This window comes from Olea europaea, chromosome 9 (genome assembly GCF_002742605.1).
Source record: "Olea europaea var. sylvestris chromosome 9, O_europaea_v1, whole genome shotgun sequence".
NCBI classification, from domain to species: domain Eukaryota; kingdom Viridiplantae; phylum Streptophyta; class Magnoliopsida; order Lamiales; family Oleaceae; genus Olea; species Olea europaea.
Window position 1 is genome coordinate 3,623,172 of NC_036245.1, and position 22,917 is coordinate 3,646,088.

General features: G+C 33.7%; 1 protein-coding gene and 1 pseudogene across 4 annotated transcripts; one reads left to right on the forward strand and one right to left on the reverse strand.

The window, feature by feature from the left end:
* Nucleotides 1-922: 922 nt before the first annotated feature.
* LOC111399444 lies at nt 923-9,964 on the forward strand (annotated as a pseudogene).
* Nucleotides 9,965-14,668: 4,704 nt separating this feature from the next.
* Nucleotides 14,669-22,462, reverse strand: LOC111399445 (receptor kinase-like protein Xa21). 4 transcript variants are annotated; one of them, XM_023026754.1, is made up of 5 exons: nt 21,519-22,458; nt 21,247-21,390; nt 20,052-20,885; nt 19,113-19,733; nt 18,385-18,865 (listed from the first exon to the last, which is right to left on the reverse strand). In XM_023026754.1, exons 1-5 carry the CDS (start codon nt 22,426-22,428, stop codon nt 18,528-18,530), a joined length of 2,847 nt encoding a protein of 948 aa, XP_022882522.1. In that variant the 5' UTR covers nt 22,429-22,458; the 3' UTR covers nt 18,385-18,527. The 4 variants fall into 4 exon arrangements, with proteins under 4 accessions (XP_022882523.1, XP_022882522.1, XP_022882519.1 ...); XM_023026755.1 differs by lacking the exon at nt 18,385-18,865 and adding an exon at nt 14,669-14,840 and having other exon boundaries at nt 19,113-20,885; nt 21,519-22,462; XM_023026751.1 differs by having other exon boundaries at nt 19,113-20,885; nt 21,519-22,459.
* Between the last annotated feature and the right edge of the window lie 455 nt (nt 22,463-22,917).

A 22,917-nucleotide genomic window follows, 5' to 3' on the forward strand; every position in this document is an offset into this window, starting at 1 on the left:
ATTGCTGCTTTTCAACCCGAGGACAACCTGCAGTCGCTTCTCAACAGCCTCGCTACCCGAGGAAATTGATTTGTCAAAAAAATTTAACTTGTTTTTTTTTTTACTTTTAATTGCATCCAATTGACTCTTAGCAATCTTCAATTATCGTTTTATGGTCTAAATCAACTATTGAAAAGTTACAATTGAGTCTTCAAACTTTGAATTTCACCTTTTCTCACTATTTTTTGCTTATTTATTTCAATTTCACTTTCAATCATGGAGTTTCATCTAACAAACAAAATATACAATAAATAGAGCTATAATTGATCAAAAGAACTTCGAAATGTTTAATTTAAGGCCCAAATAAGGGGATAACCTACACTTATCAACTGCTAACAGTAATCTACTAACCAGACAACATAGTTTTGTAATTTTGAAAATCTTTATAGTATTCCAAGGTCAAATTGGGTGCAAAAGAATGCCGCATGAGGATGATTGTATTCGTAAAGACCATCAAATTTTCATAATGCAGCTTTACTACTTAACTGATGTACCGTACAGATAATTAACAACAGGGGCGGAGCCATGTTGGGACAATTCCCACACTGAATTTTTAGGCACAAACCCTTTTTTTATTGTTAGCAATCTACTATGATTTTGCTTGATTTTAGGCATAGGTTAATTTGGATTTCATTTGTCAAAATATGAAAACTTGAAAGGAACCCGTTTAATTATAAACTATGTCATTTTATTATCGCAATTTTGTTTTACAGTTTTATCATCATTAAATTCATGAACAAAACTCAATATTCGATGTGGGTTAAATTATGCCCACACTAAACAAATTTCCTGGCTCCGCCCTTGATTAACATGTGATAAATTGCAATGATTAGCGAACACATTCTTAACAGTTGTAGAGTGAATGCAGCCAACAAAGCTCAACTATTTTTGACAAAAAGTTTAAATACCACAGGCTATATGTTCTAGTTAACTTACACAATGACGTTCAAAACTTGTACAAAATAAATAACACACTGGGATCTCTGACATATTCCTTGAAATTAGCTACAAATCCTACTATGCATAAAATTCCAGAATTTTTTAATTGTTGCTCTTGTTTCTCTCTCTAATTTGGCAAGACTTTTACATAAGACTTGTAAAAAATGAACATCATTTCCACCCGGTTCAAGCCATTCTGGTTTTGTCCCTTTTTGTTTGATGGATAAAAATTACTTCGGGAATTAATGGCAGCCAAGTTACAGCAATTGCAAACAAAGGTTGTCCAAGCCTCACAATTTGTGGTCAAGAATGGAACTTCCTACTACAAGCAGACAAGCAGTTGTTGGAGCAGAACAGACAATATATTCAGGAGTCATTTACTGCGGAGAATTGCAATGAATTGGCCAAGCAGTTGTTTTACACTCGTCTTACGAGGTTAATTTGTTTATATTCTTAATGAGTACTCTTTAGTTTTGATTCTCTTTCTTGTGTGCATTACATGCTTGGATTCAGAATTTAATTTCTTGTCTCTTATTTTATACAATCGTTCTGGCAAACTATCTGGTTCACTGAATACCTGGAACTGATTTCCCATCCTGTGGTTTAAATTAGCTACTAGTAGTTTTGGACTCACTAAAAAACATGCGGCTTCAGAGATGGAAATTTCCATCGCTGATGCCTTAAATTCCGTCGCTAACGACTTTCACAAATGGAATTGATCGGTTGGAAAATCCGTTACTAATACCCCCACAGCGAGTTTTAGCGCCAAATTACATAAGCCGTCGGTGATTTAGCGATGGAAGAAGTCGTCAGTGTTTACCAACGGCTATTTCCGTCACTATTTTGCAACAAAATTTCCCGTCGCATATTACCTACAGATTCTGTCCGTTGATGATTACCTACGGATTTTCGTCGCTATTTTTGTCACTAATTTGAATTAAAATATTTTTAAAAAATGTGTGATTTTATTTTAATAATTATTTTCTCGAAACAGTCTATACGACACCAGATAGTCCAGCAATTCACTCATTCTGTATCAGATTCTTGAAATTTTACAGATCTAGCTTCATACTCATGAGATGTATAATTTACAATGGATTTAAAAATCATTTCTAACCTACATGCCCGTCTTCAAAACATATCTCAATTTGGAATATATCATTAATGTTGCCATTGTTTCAGATGATTTCATTTCTTCGAAATGCATTGCATTAATTTCATAATAGACTGCTGGAAAAGTAGTAATCCATTGAACTTTGACCTGGCATGTGCAATTAAACAGTAACCAAAAGAAAGCTAGGAAGAGAGAGAGAGAGACAGAGAGAGACATAGAGAGAGAGATTGATAATAGAAGGGGCCAGAACAAAGCCTCAGCTTCCAAATTGAGATCAATTCCCCTATGTGATGTTGAGTGTGTGCCCAAGGAAAAGAGAAATCAGATTCCTAAATGGGTGGATTTTCTCAACATCTGAACAGGGTGAAATGGGGTGGGCGGTGGGGTGAGAGGGAGGGTATAGAAGGGGAAGAAGAACTGGAATTAGCCATGGATTTCATTATGTAACTAGCTTGGAGTAGTAAAGTTGTTGGCTTTACATCTGTGTCTTTGAGATATAAATGTACAAGAAAACGGTTGAATTAAATTTTTAATCTGAAGGGTTTGGGAGGAAATGAAATATTTGAATGGGAATTGGATGGAGGGAAATGAAAATTTTAGAGGCAAGTCAAATTTTAGATGGGAATTGAAGCTTTTTGAATTTTCCGATGGAATTTTTCATTGGTAACTATATAATGCTTTTAAAAATTTAATTTCAATGTTTACCAACAAATTTTTTCTGTTCGTAATTTATTTTACCATTTTTAATATTTTTTCCAACGAAATCATCCACTGAGAAATCTTATCACTAAATTATTTAATTTATTATTTGTTATTTTTAAATTTTTACCGACGGATTAGTAACAAAATTTTATCAACACAAATCTTCTATTGGTAATTCTGTCATTAATTTAGTATTTAATTTTAATTAATAGTAAAATAGTAATTCATTGCTAATTTGTTGTAATTTTGTTGATAATAGCTACGAAAATTGTCCATCTGTAAAATTTCGCTTCTATCTCCTCCTTTTCTAGTAGTGACTTTTGATCAGATTATTCTAATGCATAAGAAGTTACAAGAATTGTTGCCCTTTGGATGGTGAGATTTCTTATCATCAATCAGAGAAATTTGAATCCTCTATCACTTAATGCAAAAGTGGAAAATAATAAGGTCCTAATCCACAACATTTAGGGCTTGTTTTAGATTTTTTAGAATAGATTTTGTTGAAAGTGTTTTTTTTTGTAAGAATGTGTGTTAAAAAGTAGGTTAGTCCATGATAAGTGCAATTTGTGCACTTATTTAAGCCATATTATTAAACTTTTATGTCGTTAATTTATTAATTCCTATTTAACTTGGGTTAATTAATTTATTTATTTATTATTATTTTTTTTTTTAGTTTTGGACTCGTTCGGAGCAAATGGAAAAGGGTGAAGAACAAATTGGCCATTGGAGAGAAAGTTTGGGAATCATTCTACACTTTGAAATTTTAAGGACGTGAATTGAACTAGAGAAAGACATTGGTTGCATAATTAATTGGGGTCAAAGATTAAATTGTATGATTTTTAGATAATTGAGGACTTGGAGGAAATTGAGGTATAAATGGGCCTCTTGAGCTGATTTCAATAATGACGAATTCATATGGAGACTAACCTACATTATATATTAAAAAAAATAAAAATAAAAAAAGACGGCAGGAAACTGGGGAGAATTGGAGGCAAAACCATTGAAAGACGGCAGCCAACTAAAAGGAAAGAGATAGAAAGCATACCGGCATTGGGAGCTGATTTATATATATTTTACACACCAATTAACTAGGGAAATTGGAGAGCTGCTTGGAGGGGAACATAAGCCAACTGGAAATATATATACACAACAACATCGAGAGATTGGCGAGAAGAAAGTGGCAGCTACCGGCTGGAATTATATACACATCACACGGCAGAAATTGGGGAGAATTTCAGATACAAACAAATTGGGAGCTGCCATAATTTCTATGTTTTCCACACCCACAATTTCACGCATTGAAAGTAAAACAGGGCAGACCTGTATTGGAAGAGAATTGAATAGATACACACACAATTGCCGATTGCTGGATTATATAGTCTGCTGGAAAGAGACATCACACGCACAAGTTTTTTGCAGGAGGCAATTGTTCCCTTTTTGGAGTCAACAAACTCAGCTACCTTGGAAAATTATATAGAGAAAAAGGGCTGCAAACTGGGAGTTACAAAATCATTGACGGCTGCCCCGAAGAAATAGAACTACACACGTGCAAAAGTCCATGAAATTTGTGATATTAATCACGTTTCATCAAATTTCGGAGATGTCCTTCCTCTTTTATATGTTTCATTCCAACATTATGTTAGGCTAATTTTTTTCAGGTATTGGATGGATGACAAATTTGTTTGATTCTTAGTTTTAATTCGAGACCTGTGTTTTTATCTTAATTCTTGTGTTGTGATTCCAGTAATATACCTATTTACATTGTTTTAATGTTTGCGCACCATTAGGACAATAAGTTGTTTATTCGTAGTGTTGGAAAACTCACGGTAAGTAGAACACTGTTATTGGAACACACGGACAATAAATATTAGGAATAATATTTGTGACGGGTACGATCATATGTGATAATCCTAAATGTCAATACATGTTTGCCATATGAATTCGGACAAGGAATAGGATCATCTCGTGGTAACCATAGGTTTATTATATCTTGGAAAAGATAATAAATAAAAGTATAATTATTGATCGTCGCAATTTCTAGATTAAGATAATTATTTCTGGTTGAGAATTAGAATTAAGTATTGATCAGTGGCATCGGAAATCCAATACGTTCACACATTTGATTTTCTTAAACCAATTTTCATTGATTTCATAAGTTTTGGTTATAAAAATTAGTTAGTTATTCATCAATCGTCTTTCAGTTATAAACACGAATTTAAATATATTAAATATACTAGAATTAATCCTTATTCGCTATGAGACTATAACTCTCTCATCACGATTATTACTTGTACAACGAACCCGTACGTTTGCGGGATTATGACGAACAAGTTTTTGGCACCGTTGTCGGGGAATAACGGTGTTAATTTTAGTTATTAGATATTTAGATGCGTTATTATTATTATTATTTGTTGTTTTTTGGCTAATATTACACTGCTTAATTCTCTTGTGTCTTGACACTTGTCAGACGACCTTGGTTTATGCAAAATCTTAATGAGCCAGATCTCATTCCGATAGACCACGAAATCGAAAGGATATTTAGAAATCGTAGAAGAGTCCAACATCAAGCAGAGAGAATGGCAAATAATCAGAATCAACAGCAAAATCAAGTTCAGCTTCAAGAGCAAATACCATAGCCAAATCAACAGAAAGCTATCCACAACAGAGCTCCTATTTTAGTTGGGGATTATGTAAATCCAATTCCTACACCAGTGCAACCTGCTGTGGTATATCCTCCCTTTGGATAGTCTAATTTCCACCTCAGACCAAATGTCATCAATCTGTTTCAAAATCACCAAGACATTAGGTTCTTTGGAAAAGACACTAAGAATCCTCATGAACATATTTCGGCGTTTCTTATGCTATGTGAGGTAATTAGTCATGAAGGGATATCAGCAGATGCATTTCGAATGCGATTATTTCCTCATTCCTTGAAAGACGTCGCAAGAGAATGGTTCCTCTATTTACCTCCACGGAGCATCCAATCATGGAATGATATGGTTCAAAAATTCACCATGAAATTCTTCCTGCCCTCTCAAGTTCACCAAATTAGGAATGAAGTCCACACTTTCAAGAAAAGACCTCGAGAGCTATCCTGGGGCATGAGAAAGGTTCAAGAATTTTTTCAAAAAATGCCCTGGCCTTGACATTCCTAAGTAGGCTCAGCAATATCTCTTCTACTGTTGTCTAAAACAAGAGTTCAGGAATATGATAGATGCTTCAGTGGGAGGATCGGTTATGAAACGTGATGTCGATGAGGCCTATGATTTGTATGAAAAATAGCTGAAAATCAATTGATGTGGCCAACTGATAGAGAAGCTCCAAGGAAAACATCAGGGTTGCACAATGTGGATGCAGTGATAGCACTGGCCTCGCAAATGAAAGTTCTTACAATGAAAATGGACAATTTGTCTAAGTCAGTTAACATGGTATAACAATCACCACCTGTTTGCGAAGGCTGTGGAGCGGATCATGCTAGTACACGCTGCCCTTTGGTATTTACGCATGTTAAGAATAAGCTACACACATAACTTTCAGAGACAGCAAAATAATCTTTTCTCCAACACATAATCCGGGTTGGAGGAACCATCCTAATTTTCATGGTCTAATAATCAGGTACAAAAACAAGGAGGAAACAATCAGAATAAACCACTAGGGTTCTAGCAACAACAGTAGCAAGGGAGAAAGCCATCATTGGAAGATTCGCCAGCTCAATACATTACTAAAACTAAGACCAACTTTTAGAACCAACAAGCCTCGATCAAGAATTTGGAACAATAAGTTGGACAAATAGTAGCCGCACTATCAGGTAGAGCTTAAAGGACATTGCCTAGCAATACTGAGACAAATCCTAAGAAGCAGGTCAAAGCAATCACTGCATGTAGTGTCATCTAGTTGCCAAAAATACATGTAAAGCGGCCAACAACTGTCATAGAAAAGGCACCTACCATGGGTAAGGAGCAAGTGGATGAATCAGACAAAGCCACAGAGGAAAATCAAGTTGAGTCATCAAATAGTCCATAGGTGAAGGCAACTCTTGTCAAAGCATATGTGCCTCCGATTCCATTTCCACAGAGATTGCAAAAACACAAGCTCGACAAGAAACTCTAGAAATTTTTGGATGTGTTCAAGAAGCTGTACATTAACATACCATTTGCTGAAGTTTTAGCTCAAATGTCGAGTTAGGCCAAGTTCATGAAAGACATTCTATCAAATAAGAGGAAACTAGAGGACAATAAAACAGTAATGCTTATTGAGAAGTGCAGCACAATTCTCCAACATAAGTTACCGCCTAAGTTAAAAGATACAGGGAGTTTTACTATTCCTTGTAACATTGGTAATTTATATATAGATAAAACATTGTGTGATTTAGGAGGTTGCATAATTTAATGCCTTTATCTCTTTTCAGGAAACTAGGCTTGGGGCAAGCAAAACCGACAACACTTTCACTACAGTTGGCTGACAAGTCGATCAAGCACCCTCGAGGTATTTGTGAAGATATTTTGGTGAAGGTCGACAATTTTATCTTCCCAGCGAACTTTATTGTTTTGGATATGGAGGAAGATAGGGACGTTTCCCTCATATTGGGTCGCCCATTTTTTGCTACGGGAACGGCTCTGATAGATGTGTAAAAGGGCCAGTTGATATTGAAGTTAAATGAAGAAGAATTGACATCAACGTGTTTAGAGCTTTCAGACTTCAGAGTGAACAAGATTCTTGCATGCAGATTGATGTAATAAAAGAAGCGGTGTCAGAGACATTCAAACTAGATCACCCTTAGGATCCGCTTGAGACGTGTTTAGTGCATTCTCAAGATTTACCATCAGAAAAAGAGGAAGCAAAAGAATGTGCACATTATTTGGCAGCTATACCACCATTCTTCAAGCAACCACGTCTGGAGCTCGATGAAAGACCCACAACACATTTACCATCTATGCGGCAAGCTCCAACTCTTAAACTCAAACAACTGTCCACTTATCTTCACTATGCATACTTGGGGGAAAAGAATTCACTCTACTAATTATCTCGAACAATCTTACAGAATCAGAGGAAGGTCAGTTGCTAAGGGTACTTCGAGAGCATAAGACAGCAATAGGATGGACGATATCAGATATAAAAGGGATTAGTCCTTCACTTTGCATACATAAAATTCTAATGGAAGAGGACTACAAAGCTTCAGTTGAGCATCAACGTAGATTAAATCCGACTATGTAGGAAATGGTAAGGAAAGAGGTATTAGAGTTTCTGGATACATGAATCATCTACCCTATATCAGATAGTCATTGGGTGAGTCAAGTACAAGTAGTGCCGAAAAAAGGAGGAATCACGGTGGTTTCAAATGAAAACAATGAGCTCATCCAGACAAAATCATTGACGGCTGCCTCGGAGAAATAGAAATACACACGTGCAAAAGTCGAGGAAATTTGTGATATTAATCACGTTTCATCAAATTTCGATGATGTCCTTCCTCTTTTATGTGTTTGATTCCAACATTATGTTAGGCTAATTTTTTTCATGTATTGGATGGATGACAAAATTGTTTAATTCTTAATTTTATTTAGAGACCTGTGTTTTTATCTTAATTCTTGTGTTATGATTCCAGTAGTATGCATATTTACATTGTTTTAATGTTTACTCACTATTAGGATAATAAGTTGCTTATTCGTAGTGTTGGAAAACTCACGGTAGGTAGAACACTGTTATTAGAACACACGGACAATAAGTGTTAGGAATAATATTTGTAGCGTGTGCGATCATATGTGATAATCCTAAATGCCAATGCATGTTTGCCATATGAATTCGGACTAGGAATATGATCGTCTCGTGATAACTATATGTTTATTATATCTTGGAAAAGAATAATAAATAAAAGTGGAATTATCGATCGTCGCAATTGTATGGATTAAGATAATTATTACTAGCTGAGAATTAGAACTCAGTATTGACCAGTGGCGCCAAAAATCCAATACGTTCACACATTTGATTTTCTTAAACCAATTTTCATTGATTTCATAAGTTCTAGTTATAAAAATTAGCTAGTTATTCATCAATCATCTTTTGGTTACAAACACGAATTTAAATATATCAAATATACTAGAATTAATCCTTATTCCCTGTGGGACGATAATTCTCTCATTACGATTATTACTTGTACAACGAACCCGTACACTTGCGGAATTTTGACGAACAGTTCACGTGCAAAATTATTTTATCGAAAGAATATGTGATTGAAAATAAGTTCGACAAAAAATTAACAAGGGTTTAATCTATTGTTCTTGTGTTGACCACAAAATATTGAAATGTGTTGTACGTTTTAAGATTAGAGCATGCAGATAGATGCATCCATACACGTTTCTGTAATTTAATGTATTAAAAATTTCTGCAAATTTTTTTGAAGTAATTTTAAGGTTTTCTTTTGTCTTATTTCAATTTATTTCAATTATCAATAGTAAAAATATATAGCATTAGTCTATCTATAATTAATTCATGGTTAAGGGGCGAAATTGCTCGAATTCCTAAAGGTTTATGTTATTTTATTGAGTTGAACAACTTTCTTGGTTTAACCATTTTATGCTTGACACCACTAACATGGTTATCATTTGCCATGATATGTGCAAAATTTCTCTCTCTCGCACCCCCATCTCTGAACATATGTTTGCAGTGGGGGGAGAATGGCTAGATGAAGTTATCCACATTATATGGAAGTGAAATTTATTGTATGGTATAGTGTAAAATGTGATTTAAAAGTATAATATGGAATTATTCATGATAATATAATTTTGTTTAGACTTTGGACTGTGGTCTATTGTTACCTTGAGTTGCTGAGCGTGATTAGTTATTGTCTCGGTGGCTCCAACAATATCATTGAATCTATGTTAGTACATGAGTTGCATGTCCATAATTTGCTAGTTTCTCCAACGGCAATTTCCCAAAATGGCAAAATGAACATCCCTTTAAAACTTTTTTTCACTCGTCATTTCCATCATTCCTAGTCGTACAGAGTCATTCTGGAAGGAACTCGATTATGTCAAGAATGAGTGGAAACATAGGCATGAGCTGAAGGTCGAGGATGCTAGCATTGCAGCATTATTTGGCCTCGAGTGCTTTGCATGGTTTTGTGCTGGCGAGATTGTGGGAAGAGGATTTACATTTACAAGTTACTATCCCTGAAACAACCATTTTGGTAAAAATGATGTTTGGCCAATTGGTCATTGATCGTCATTTCAAGAAATTGTGTTGTATGTGCAAGATTTTGTCTTCTGACAGTTTATGATTTTATGTAGCTGAAAAATCAATGATTAGTATTTGATTGCCTCAACAACTAGCATATCTATTAAATTTCTTTTTAGTAGAGTGGTTGAGAGCTGAACTTTGTAACAAAATTGTGATTCCCATTCCAAGGACTTTGCTTCTTGTGATGAATGCAAGTTTTTACTTGCAGGATCTCTCTTCCGACGATGGTATCTGTTACATTGACGATGACTACCAATCCATATTGTTTTTTCAAATTGCATTGGCTCGACTGCCCCCAACTTTTTACGTTGTTGGTCCTGAACTCTTATACATCCTTAAATTATCCTGAGACTGAAGTATTTTAGGACTTTGTCATTCATACACACTTGATACATGCATTGTTGTTGCCAAATTATTGGATGAAAAAGGGTTTTTTTTTTTTTTTTTTATTGTCCAATTCGGTAATGTCATGTGGAAAAGTGTAAACATGGCTATATACCAAGATGTACACTAAGTATGATTCAATAATTCATGTTGACATTAATCCATGCTTTGATTTGAATTTGGAGGACAAAATTATTTAAGTGCTAACATTTTCTTTTATATTTAATTAATTTTTGCTTCTACTGCATGACTTTTAATTTTTAACTTTCTATTAGGATTCGTTTGGCATGACTTTTACCTTTGAAGAAAGCTACATTACCTTTGGATCGAAAACTATATTCCAAAAGATATTATTTCAAAAGTGCTTTGAGAGAAAGTTACGTTAGATCAACTTACTCTAAAATTTCTTTTAATTAAAAGAAAAAGTTTGATATAACAATTATGCTGCTTCTACATTTTTGTTGAATTTGGTCATTGATTGGAAAGTGTTGTTGAAATCAATGTACAAAATCTGTCAACTCATGTGATGCCAAACTTGATGTACAAATAGATTGATTGTTCTTAAAATAAGTCAAAATGGAATCAAAAGCAAATTTCGAGTTTCAAAAGTTCATTTTCACTTTTTAAAAGTCATGCCAAACGAACTCTTAATCAATATTCGGATGCGATTTCGAAACATTAAGAGTAACTTCTTGTTCTTTATGACGTGTTTGATCCTATACATATTTGGTAAAACTTTAATTTAAGCCGACTCAATATTTTGATTATCCACGCATTTTGACTTTCATGAAACTCATAAATTAAAACCCTTAATCAAATGAATGCTTAATTTAAATCGTGGGTAATTTTTTTTGCACAACAATGTTTATTTCTTGCACAACATTTTAATAATACTCAAGGTTCTTAATCTTTACTCATTACAACATATATGTGTCTAACGATTTTTAATGGCATTCTTATCAATCCTTTCTTTAGTTAATATATATTGTATTTCTCAATATTTTATGTCTAAAAATTCTTTGAAATAGCGTATAGCAACTTATTTTTCATCATATTTTTTAAAAAATAACAAATATTAAAAAAAAATATTTTCCCCTCATTTTAAAGCTTGTAAACAAGATATTTCAATATAAATCATCATCAATGAAGAGATGTATTAATTAATGAAAGGTTGAAGATAAGAAAATTTGACGAATAAATTTAAAAAAGAAAATAATTGATATAGCAAACAAAGATTGAGAAATTTAATCACAACTAAAATTTGGTAGAAATATAATCACCCTTAAAACCCTATAATAGTAACGATTTGTTTATCATCTGATAGAATTAAAGAAGTAATATATAAGAAATTAATAATTTTGATAGAATTAAATAATTAAAAAATAATATCTAATAATTTTTTTGAATAGCGTTATTTAAAACATGTTTGATATAGATTTTTTGTGTGGTTAAAAGTGGGAACAAATTATGATTTTACGTGTAAAATTATTCTATTGGAAGGATGTATAATTAAAAATAAAATTTAAAAAAGTATTATTATTATTTTTTAACTAAACTGGGACTTCGTATTATTAGATGGTCTTAGATTACCAAACAACTCCATTCATTTTTTAAAGTTGAATAGTTATCAATGTGCCTCTTCACCATGAATGACATATCAGATGCAGTAAAACTTGGGTTGCGGAAAACTGTAACTGTGATTCCGTTATTGATTAAGTGGAAAGTTAATCGATTAAGTCGTTTCCTTTTTGGGTTTTTTTATTGATTTTGTGTGTGTATTGCATGTGTATTTTGAATGTGTTACAACTGTTGGAATTAAAAGAAGTACTGCGGAGCAGGGCGGACCGGGTGTCCAGGAGAGAAACCTTGTCATGATTTGGATGCTTGCTGCAAGATCCATTATGAGTGTTGAAAAAAATGGTATTTCCTTTACAACTCATTGTTTTGTTTTATAAATTATTCGTCAATGTATCACATGGTTAGGTCTTTTGGATAAAGAAAAGATAAATCTTAATAATCTGGTTCTTGGAAGATGGAAAAGAAGTCATTGCAAGATTTACTGACATAAGTAATGAGTTCCCGTCTCCTGCTGCTTTTATGGCAAATGCTAATTAACTGTTTAGAGTTATAATGAATAAATGTGAATAAACAGAGGTGTGAAAAAATAGTGATTATACTACATGAAAGGATGATTCTAGATAGAACACCTGTAATACCTTTACGAAAAGAAATGTCAAACCAAATAATACAAAAAAGAGAGGGGCGGGGGGGGGGGGGGGAAAAAAAAAAAATTCGGGGGTTTACTAAAAGAACAGTTAAACCAAAAAAAAAAAAAAAGGGATAAAACAAAAGTCAGGCGGTGGAAACATTTAATTGAATCCTATTCTATATCCATCCAGTTTCACACACAACACACACACCACAACCAAGAAAGACGAGAGCAAAGAGAAAGAGAAAGAGAAAAGAGAAAGGAAAAAGAAGAAAAAAAAAAGGAAGAGAAAGAAGAAAAAAAAAGGAAAATTCATGAACGTGTTAGGAATTAAGTAGGTTATTTTATTAGGCTTCAATTCCTCAAATTTAAAAGGTAAGTAAAAAGTTACTTATTGTCAAGTTATGTTTAATTTTATAGTTGTTAAATTGTTATATTAAATTCAATTTTATAGAAGGGGTTAAGTATAATAAACTATGAAATTGAATAAAATGAAAGAAAAATTAGTTTTAGTGATTAAAGAGACTTTAAAAATCGCTTAAACGCGAAATGATTAAGTTTGGGTATCGCCTATTTAATTATTGGAATTACTTGAAATAGTTAATTGTTGATTTAAAAATTATATCATATTTTAGGTGGCTGTATGGATATCGGGATAGCGTACCATCCGAGTTGATTTTGGCGTATATAGTTCTGTGAGTGGAAAAATATAAATATTTTAAAAGTATTTATAAATTAAGTATATTATCAAAGTATGTGCAATTATGTGTTTGATTATATGATTATTATGGAATTCTCTTTTATTATAATACATGTGGAATCTCAAAGATTATTTATGGCACATTTGTGACTTGGCATGTAAGACATGTGACATTGAGATTTGTTTGATATGTGAATCATGTAATATTGAAATCGGGTAGAAAAGTACCCATGATTATATACTTCTTCTAGTTCAGTGAGGGGCCTTGACCGTATTCTATACTTCACTGAGGGGTCGATTGGGGATGAAGGGGTCGTGACCATGTACCTATAGTTCACTGTGGGGCCTTTACCGTGTTCTAGAATTGATTACAGAGGTCTTGAGACTCGCTTTCGTTCACAAAGGGGGCCAAAGGCCCGTGGAGAAAGTGTTTGGCCCGAGGGACGGATTACATATTTTAGTTAGAGGGTACATTTTTAGTGGATCACATGTGATGTGTTGAGATGATGGTATAGATATCAGCTGATAACTATATCATGATTATGAGATAATATTCATAGTGTTACATGGATGTCTCACTTTTAACTATAATTATATGATGTTATTTTGTGAATTATTCAATGGTATGGATTCGATTTTCGATAAAATTGTATAATGGAAAAAGTATATTTTATTTTGAACTTCTCTACTCACTGAGCTATCAACTCATATATTTTTCCACATTTTCTTATCAGACAGCAGTTGAGTTTTTGGGTATCTTTTGGAGTTGAGCCTTGATTTTGGAGTCAGAGCCGCACGACAGAGTTTGTTAGTATAACTCACTTCATATTTTGGGACGCATGTTCATGCCTAGATATGATTTTGCATCACTTGTAAATGGTGAGGAGGCTCATTATGTATTTTGTATTTACATGTATATTTAGCCCCCGTTTGAGCCCCATTATTTGTAGATTATAATGAGATTAATAGTATTTTTTTAAAAAATGAGTGGTTCAAAAGTTTTTGATTTACATGTAATATTATTTTATTGAAAATTGTGTGGTTAAAAGTAGGAGAGAGAAAAATTTAATTTAATGTAATGAGAAATAATGGGGTTCAAAGGGGGCTTATTGTTATTTCTTGATAAAAGTTGAGATTTTGATTTATCTCTATTGTGTTGTGTTATAATTTGGGATTTGTAAGTATTTGATCACAAGTTGGTTAGTCCTATTTATAGGAGAGATATTGCCGAAATTCTGTTAAAAAAAATGATGTATAAAAAGTGATATATTCTACTTGTAATAGCCTTGATGGTGAATCCGACTTTTTATTGATATTTATCATCAGCGCATGCCACGTCCAGGTCCAGTAGTATTACACGAGGCCGGATATGTCAACACCTGACAGCGATGCACGTTACGAGGAGGAGAATAAGGCAATGAGGTAGGTTTGGACTGCATCTTACATAAGAAATTGGGCTGGTGTCTTGTCACGACATCTGGAGTTTAAAGGAGCACCATTATATTACCTCAATCCCATGCCTATGATGAAGAAAAAAGGATCAATTAATTATTAAAAGCTGAAACAGATTCGACTGTATCTTACAATTTCAATTTTGCCCAAATTAACAACATAATGTGGGTGTGGAGGAAATTCTTGTGTATGCGAATTCGCAGTTTGAAACATATGGCTGGCTTCCTTAAGTTCTCCAGTGAAATAAACGCACAAGGATATAATAAATATTGTCGCACATCTACTTTGTATAAACTCGTGCAGGATGCCATCAATTACTTGGAAGAAAACCGGTGTACAAATGCTAAATCACTATAATTGTATAAAACAAACCAAATGGCTGCGGCCTACTCCATCCATGGATCAGAGAGGAACAAGAGTAGGTTGTTTATAAAACTGTAAATGAACAAATGGTTGATAATGCATATCCTAGTCCATCAAAGTTTCTGTATGCAGATAGTCTGAAGTAAACATTTCATAAATCAGAATTAACGATAGGTCCAAAATGTAAATGTCTCTCCCTTGTGACAAGTCCAGCAATCGAATAGTTACCAACACAATTGAGATAGATCATCTCATATCTTCCATCTCTGGGTGAAATATCAGACTCAGCCATTGTTTCGTACAGTGCAAAAACAAGATAATATAAATGTATCCAGCTATATCATGGTGCACAGATATCTCAATTTCTGGTCCCTCAAACTTCTCTACTGTGTACCAAAGCTGGATATATAACATTAGCAACAAAGCACAATGTAACAGTTGTCCCTGTTTATAGTCACCTTCGTGATCGTCATAAGTCTCCCAAGATTCAAATATCATGGTAAATGACCGAACCATAAGTATGCATCGTCAGCCATCTCATTCTTAGCCATTACCAAGTTATCAGGTACTTTTTGACTTGTGCATATAGGAACAGGATACCAAACGCTTTGTTTCCTTAGTGACCGTGAAGGTTCTCCTGGAAATGAGTCTATGCTGACCCCTTCCTTCAGTCACACTAGTGGCGGTGGAGTTTTACACCAATACTCCAAATTTGACATCAGATGCAAAATTGTATAATACCAGATGTTTGCATTCCAAATGTGTATCATACTGCTACTATCAAGTGAGCACTTAATGTCTTGTTTTTGCATTATATTTAGTACAAAACACCAATGTCTATCATAAACTTTCATTCCTTGGTAGCTCCTAAGTTGGTTTCCTGTTTATCACATATTAACAGCAGGCTTTCTACAATTTTCAGAAAAATTTGAAGAAACTAAGAAATTACAAATCTTTTTAGAAATATTAAATTATGCTAGACATTTTATTAAAAACTTAGGAAAGAATGTAGGCCAATTGTATATTGAGTTGTCTAGTAAAGAAGAAAAATATTTTACTCAACCAGATACAGAACAACAATATAGTTATTAAAAATTTTAATTAATTTATTTATTTTTAAAAGTTAATTATTCGAATATATTTTGTAAACTAAGGTTTTTATTATTTATCATATTCCTTAGATAATCTTAATTACCATTTTCTATTAAAATTAATGAAATTTCGTGGAGTTTTTCATTTAAAGTATTGATTTTTTAAAAAAAAAAATAATAAATAAATAGGGCGGGGGCTGGACAGGACCTCTATTACCAGTATCCGACCCGGGGTGAAATTCCTCTCCCCGTACCCGACCCGACCCCAATACCCGCTTAAGCAGGTAATCCCCATCCCGTTCAAGATGGGACCCACTAGTATCGGGTTTGACGAGTCTTTTTTGTAAATCCCTAAATAAAATCCTCTTTTAAGTGCTAGAATATAGCGATACTTAAGCACTCTTCTGACTTTAGGTATCTATTCCTATATGATGGGAATGGATACCCATATTAAGAGAGAGCTTTGGTATTGGTACTTGAGTACTAGGTATAGATAACCAAAATAGAAGATTTCTGAAAAACTTACATTTTCCCTTTCATTTTTCGTTTTTCCATTAAAAAAATGAAAAAAAAATAAAAATCTACTAATTCTAACCACCAAAAGACGCTTTTACTCGAAAAATATGACTTGCAAAAGCTTAGATAACAACATACTCTTGCCTTTTCCTTTTCATAGGTCCCTTGTTTACTTTTTGATTTCCTCTCACCAAGTGCTTGAAGTAGCCGAGTTTTGCAGAGTTCTTTAGCACGTGGAAAGTTAGAAATGTTGTGGATCAGTGTGCTATTCGTGATAGCAGTCCAACACCTTTCTTAGCCAAGAAAATTCTTATTAGTCTCTTTTTCCTCCTATTTTTGCTGGCTCTCTTTTGCAAACAGCATCCTCCTTGTAGGATTTCCTAAGCAGCTGTTCAGCTGCCCAGATTGAAATTTATTAGTCTTTATTTTATCACTTCTATTTTTATTTTTCAGTTTCTAATTGGATTTAATTTCAGAATTAATTCCTGTAAATAGTTATGTTCTAATTGTTCATTGAATTGGAGGTTACAAGATTTCATAAAAAAAGGAGTTTGTAGTTTAAGAGGCAAATCATAGAAATCTTAGCATGTGCATTCTATTTGTCTCTCTTTAATGTATGTCTGTCCTGATGCACTTGTTGTGTTCATATTTTCGTTTCAAATAAAGTAATACATTTTTTGTTGGAATATTTCATGGTTGTTACAAAGTAATCATCATCTCAGTAACTGACTAGAAACTTTGTGATAATTTTTTGTTTGGTTAAAATTGAGTCATGCTACATCATTGTTTTCTGCTAGGTTTGACCAATATATAGTGTCACATGAAGTTCAAAAGGTGCATAAAAATGGTACAAAAATATGGGAAGGTTGGTTTCTCCAGTGCCTGTCCATATGATATAGCTGTGCCTATCATGGTATAAGGTGTGAACATGGCCATTTTATTTAGCCGGTTCGGTAACTCAAAGCTTGAACTTTAATAGGTTAGGTCCAATGTCGGGATAACAGATATTCAGATTCGTTCCTTTTCCAATTAAAATGACTGAAGAACAATACCGTTATGTAAGAAATATACAAACTATTTGTTAAATTATTGGGAAGGTCTGTCCCCATAGATATTGTAATTCTGCAATTTGAACATTAAGACAGATATATTTTACTTCCTTCTCTTCTCTTCCTGTCTGTTGGAGGCTTTATGGTAAAGCTCTGAACTTTCTTTTCCTGTTTGTGATGGCTCTTTCCCTTTATTTATTTATTTATTATTATTATTTTTTTTTTTTTTTTTTTTTTTTGTATTGAAATTATTTGCTGTAGATATTTCAAGTATTTTTTTAAATTTGGATTCAAAACTTAAAACATAGTTCTTGAGATTTCTCGTCTAATCTTGCGGTATGCTTGCTCTTTCATGACGTGTAATGTATTAAATACTTATTTTTGGCATTCTTGTCTCCAACCTTTTAACACTGTGTAATCAGTATCCTCAACTAATGGAAAATGTTTGGTTAGACGTTTGCCATCCATGTGACACTCTTGTAATGTGTCAAAGGATAAAATTACTGAAAAGCATGTAAAAAAGAGGCTGACGAGGAGAAAGCAAAAATACACTTCTAAAAAGCATTCTAGACATCTAGAAAATACAGCTTGTAAACTAAGAAAATTCGAACTAAATTTCATTGATTTCATGATTATATAACTTTACAAAAAAATATATAATCTCCACAGAATCACCAAATTATCATACAATACATAGAGAACACATTGCACTAAGCAATTAAATTTAAAACTGCTGTTAGGTGAGTAGCTGAAATCTGAAATTCTTCAATGCTACAACAACTTCTTTTATGTTCATCCTCTCACTGGCACTCTCCATGGTACAATTTAAAGCAAGTTCCATTACAGATGACAAACATTTCAACTTTTTTGTATTGAGTTCTCCTGGTCCTAACAAGTTCGAATCTATAATTTGAGTTATTGCATCGGGCATAGAATCATTGATCCAGCTCCTTAGGATGAAATCTCCAGAAAACTTTTCATCGCTTGGTTTCATTCGTGTAAATACTTCCATTAACATAATACCGTAGCTATAAATATCACATTTTATTGACACCAATCCTTCCATTCCATACTCTACACAAACATTAAAAATTCATTAGCTGTATTACGTTGTCGCTACAATATATATAAGTTGCATTTATATGTGGGTTGTTTATTGTAATCTACGATACATCTAAAATATTATAAAGCATTACTATTTTTTTTGTTTTTGGTAACAATGAATATGAATATTAACTATCTGAGCTACCCTTATCCGGTGGACAAAAACGTACCCTGAATGCTCAAGAGAAAATATTGGAGTAAAAGATAAGAGCTTTACCTGGTGCAATGTAACCCAATGTTCCCAGGGTTGTAGTGTATGCATTGCTTTCTCCTTCACCCAATAACTTAGCAATTCCAAAATCACTCAAGTGGGCAACAAAATCTTCATCCAGCAGAACATTACTTGGCTTCAAGTCACAGTGAACAATAGGCAATGAGTAGCCATAGTGCAGATATTCCAATGCATATGCTACATCTATCAATATGTTAATTCTCTGCACGATATCCAAAACGTAGTCGTCTGAATACAACCACTTCTCAAGGCTTCCATTAGACATGTGCTCAAGCACCAAGGCCTTGAAATCTGGATTGGAGCAAGTACTAATGACTTTGCACAAATTCCTATGGCGAAGGTTGCGTAATACTTCACATTCTACATCAAAACTCTTGAATGCATTTTGTTGTTGCAAATTGAAAACCTTCACTGCCACATCCCTTCCATTATTGAGAGTCCCTTTATAGACAGAGCCCAAACTCCCAGTCCCAAGCAAATGGCTCTCACTATACCCTTCAGTTGCTTGCAAAAGTTCATAATATGAGACCCTTAGATTTGTGCCAGGTGCAGAGTCTACTCCATTTTCCACCAAATGTTTCCTTCGGTATCGTTCAATTGCATACGCTGAGGCCGTGACAATTAAAATTAGTACTGTAATCCCAAACAAAGAAAATACAACTGCAAGCATCGTTTTTCTTCTCTTTTGTCTACTAGTACGACATGATGGGAGACCATATATAGGATTACCACATAATCCTTCATTAGACATGAAGGATTTACTTGAAAAGTATTTGAAAGGACCACCAGAAGGAACTTCACCCCTTAAATCATTGAAAGAAATGTCCAAGTATGTGAGATACTTAAGTGACTCCAAGGACTTGGGGATATTACCAGAAAGATTGTTGTGAGATAGATCGAGTTGCTCCAAGTTCAGTATCTTACCCATTGACTCCGGAATAGATCCTTGCAGTGTGTTATGTGCTAAGGAAAGATTACTCAAGGTCAGTAAATCTCCAATTGCACTCGGGATACTACCAAAGAATCGATTGGCTGATAGATCGATAAGACATGCAACCTTCAGGTTCCCAATTTCTTCAGGTAGAGAGCCACTCAAAGTATTTGTAGATAGATTCAACTCCAGAAGATCTTTTTGGAGCCACAGGCTTGTAGGTATGATGGATGTCAATCTGTTGGTATCAATATATAGAGATCTTAGTGCAGTAATATTCCCTATGCACCCTGGAATAGCACCTGTTATTAGATTTTGGGATAAAACCAGTTCACATAAATTTTGAAGCTCACAGAGAGAGTTTGGGATAGATCCACTTATTTTATTGTGTGTAAGAGATAATCCTTGAAGCTTTTGCAAATTCACCACACTTGCTGGAATTGATCCCGTCAACTCATTGCCAAACAGAGTTAATCTGATCAAACTGGTGAGATTGCCAATTTCATAAGGAATGCTACCTTTGAGATCACAATTATGTCCATCAAGATATTGTAGAGAAGTGGACAAATTTCCAATTGATAATGGAAGAATGCCATTCAAAGGATTGTTGCCAATATCCAACAATGTTAAATATCTACAGTTGGTCAATGAAGTGATGAAGCTGAATTCTGGATATTCACTAATGAAATTGTTGTCTGACAAGTCTAAAATTTCAATGAAGCACAGGTTCCCAAGGAAGTTTGGAATTGGTCCATTAAAGTTGTTGTGATCCAGGATTATCGTAGTAACTTTAGAAGAATTTGCTATAGAATTTGGATCAAGGTTGCCTGAAAGTTGATTAATTGAAACTGAAATAACTAATAATGTTGAGATGTTGAAGATTCTTGGGGTGCATGAAACCATTTAATTTATTATTGTCCAAATGAAGATGCTCCAAGTGGCAGAGATTGTCAATCTCTTGTGGGATAACATCTAAAAATTAAACAATTTTTAATCTAATTAAGGCCATGTTTGGGAAAAACAATGTTTTGAATAATAATTTGTAGAAGGATGTATGGTTAAAAAAATGAAAAAAAAAAAAATTGGGTTTAAGTGCAGAATATTTTATTTTGTGAATGTGTGGTTAAAAATGAGTAAGTAAAAATAGAAATTTCAAATAATAGCCATCAAACAGGGGCTAAAAGTTACCAGATAGGCTGCAACGTTGAATCGCAATATATTGCAATGATGAAATGTTGAAGATACTGGTTGGTATAGAGCCATTAAGAAAATTAGATCCCATGCTCAACAACTTGAGGTTATCCAAATTACCCAACTCACGTGGAATTGTACCTGTCAATTGTTAAATCAGAATGAGAAACTACAATTACCAAAATGTTAATCTGAATAATTCTGTGAATGAAGATCTCTTCATACAAAAAATTATAATACTAATGCAACATCAATCATGGTTCATTTACCAGAAAGATCATTTGAACCAAGTGCTAAGCCCTGAAGCGTCCTTATTCTCCCAATTTCTCCAGGAATGGATCCACTAAATTTGTTGAAAGACAAAGAAAGGACCTGAAGTTGTAAACATTCCGATAGATTGGATGGAATTTCACCAACGAATTCATTTTTAGATAGATGAAGCCCTCGGAGTCTTGGGAAGCCATGGCATATGTGAAGAGGGAGATTACCAGTTAAACTATTCCCTGTAAAAGAAAAAATTTCCATTGTCGATATGTTAAAAATCTGCAATGGTATTACTCCAGTGAGTCTATTATATTGCAACCCAAGTATTCTCAAGCTATGAAGATTTCCAATATCTTCCGGAATATTCCCTTTTAGAGGATTAAAAGAGAGATCCAATGTGTCGAGAGTAGATATGTTGGAGAGAGAAGGTGGGATGAAGCCTGTAAAATTGTTTTCTCTAAGATCCAAAACTTGTAATTTAGGTAAGAAATGAAACCATGAAGGAATTTTGCCACTGAATTTGTTGAACCTGAAGTCCATGATTTTCAACCGTCGGAGCTTATTCAAATCTTGAGGACTACTACCATGAAAATAGTTTCTCGTTAAGTTGATAGAAACAAGGAAGGATAGATTTCCCAATTGGGAAGGTATCTTTCCAGTAAGATTCATATTAGAAATATCCAAGGCAGTCACTCTTTGGTGACGAAAACCACAAGTAACTCCAATCCAGTCACAAACAGAAGTAGAAACAGACCAATTTTTCGATAAAATGTGTGAAGGATCTAAATTTATGTGGGTTTTGAACCTGAGAAGAGAAAATTGATCAGTTGTAATATTGGTTGTCGCCATGGCTAAGCAGGCCATTAGACAGTGCTCCAACAAAATTGCAACAAGAAAGTAGTTAGCCATTTGCATGACAAGTTTTCTTTCACATGTAGCAATCCTGGATTGAAGATATAAATAATAGTACATGAGTGAAATGTTTACATATCTTTTTCCTTTTTTAATTAAATAATTCCACTTATACATAAAGAGTTACATAAGATTTTACAAATAGATGAGGTGTCAAAAAGAGAGTGGAGAATTTTATTTTATTTTATTTCATTTATTTATTTATTTTTAATTTGGTTGAGGAAATTTTGATCCAATCATATCTTACCCCCATCATGTATTTGTATACCAAATTGTAAGTTGGAATATACATATAGTACAACTAATTTTACTTCAAGAGATTCTTTTTTTCCTTTTACATTTTTCTGTCTGCCATTCATGACTATTTTAAATTGTACTATATTAATTAATTATGTTTGATTCTCAATCTTTATATTCCTCTTTCCGGTAGAATAGAAAGTTAGAAAAAATTGTTCTTTCAGTGGAATGGCTTTTGAAAGACATTTTCCACAC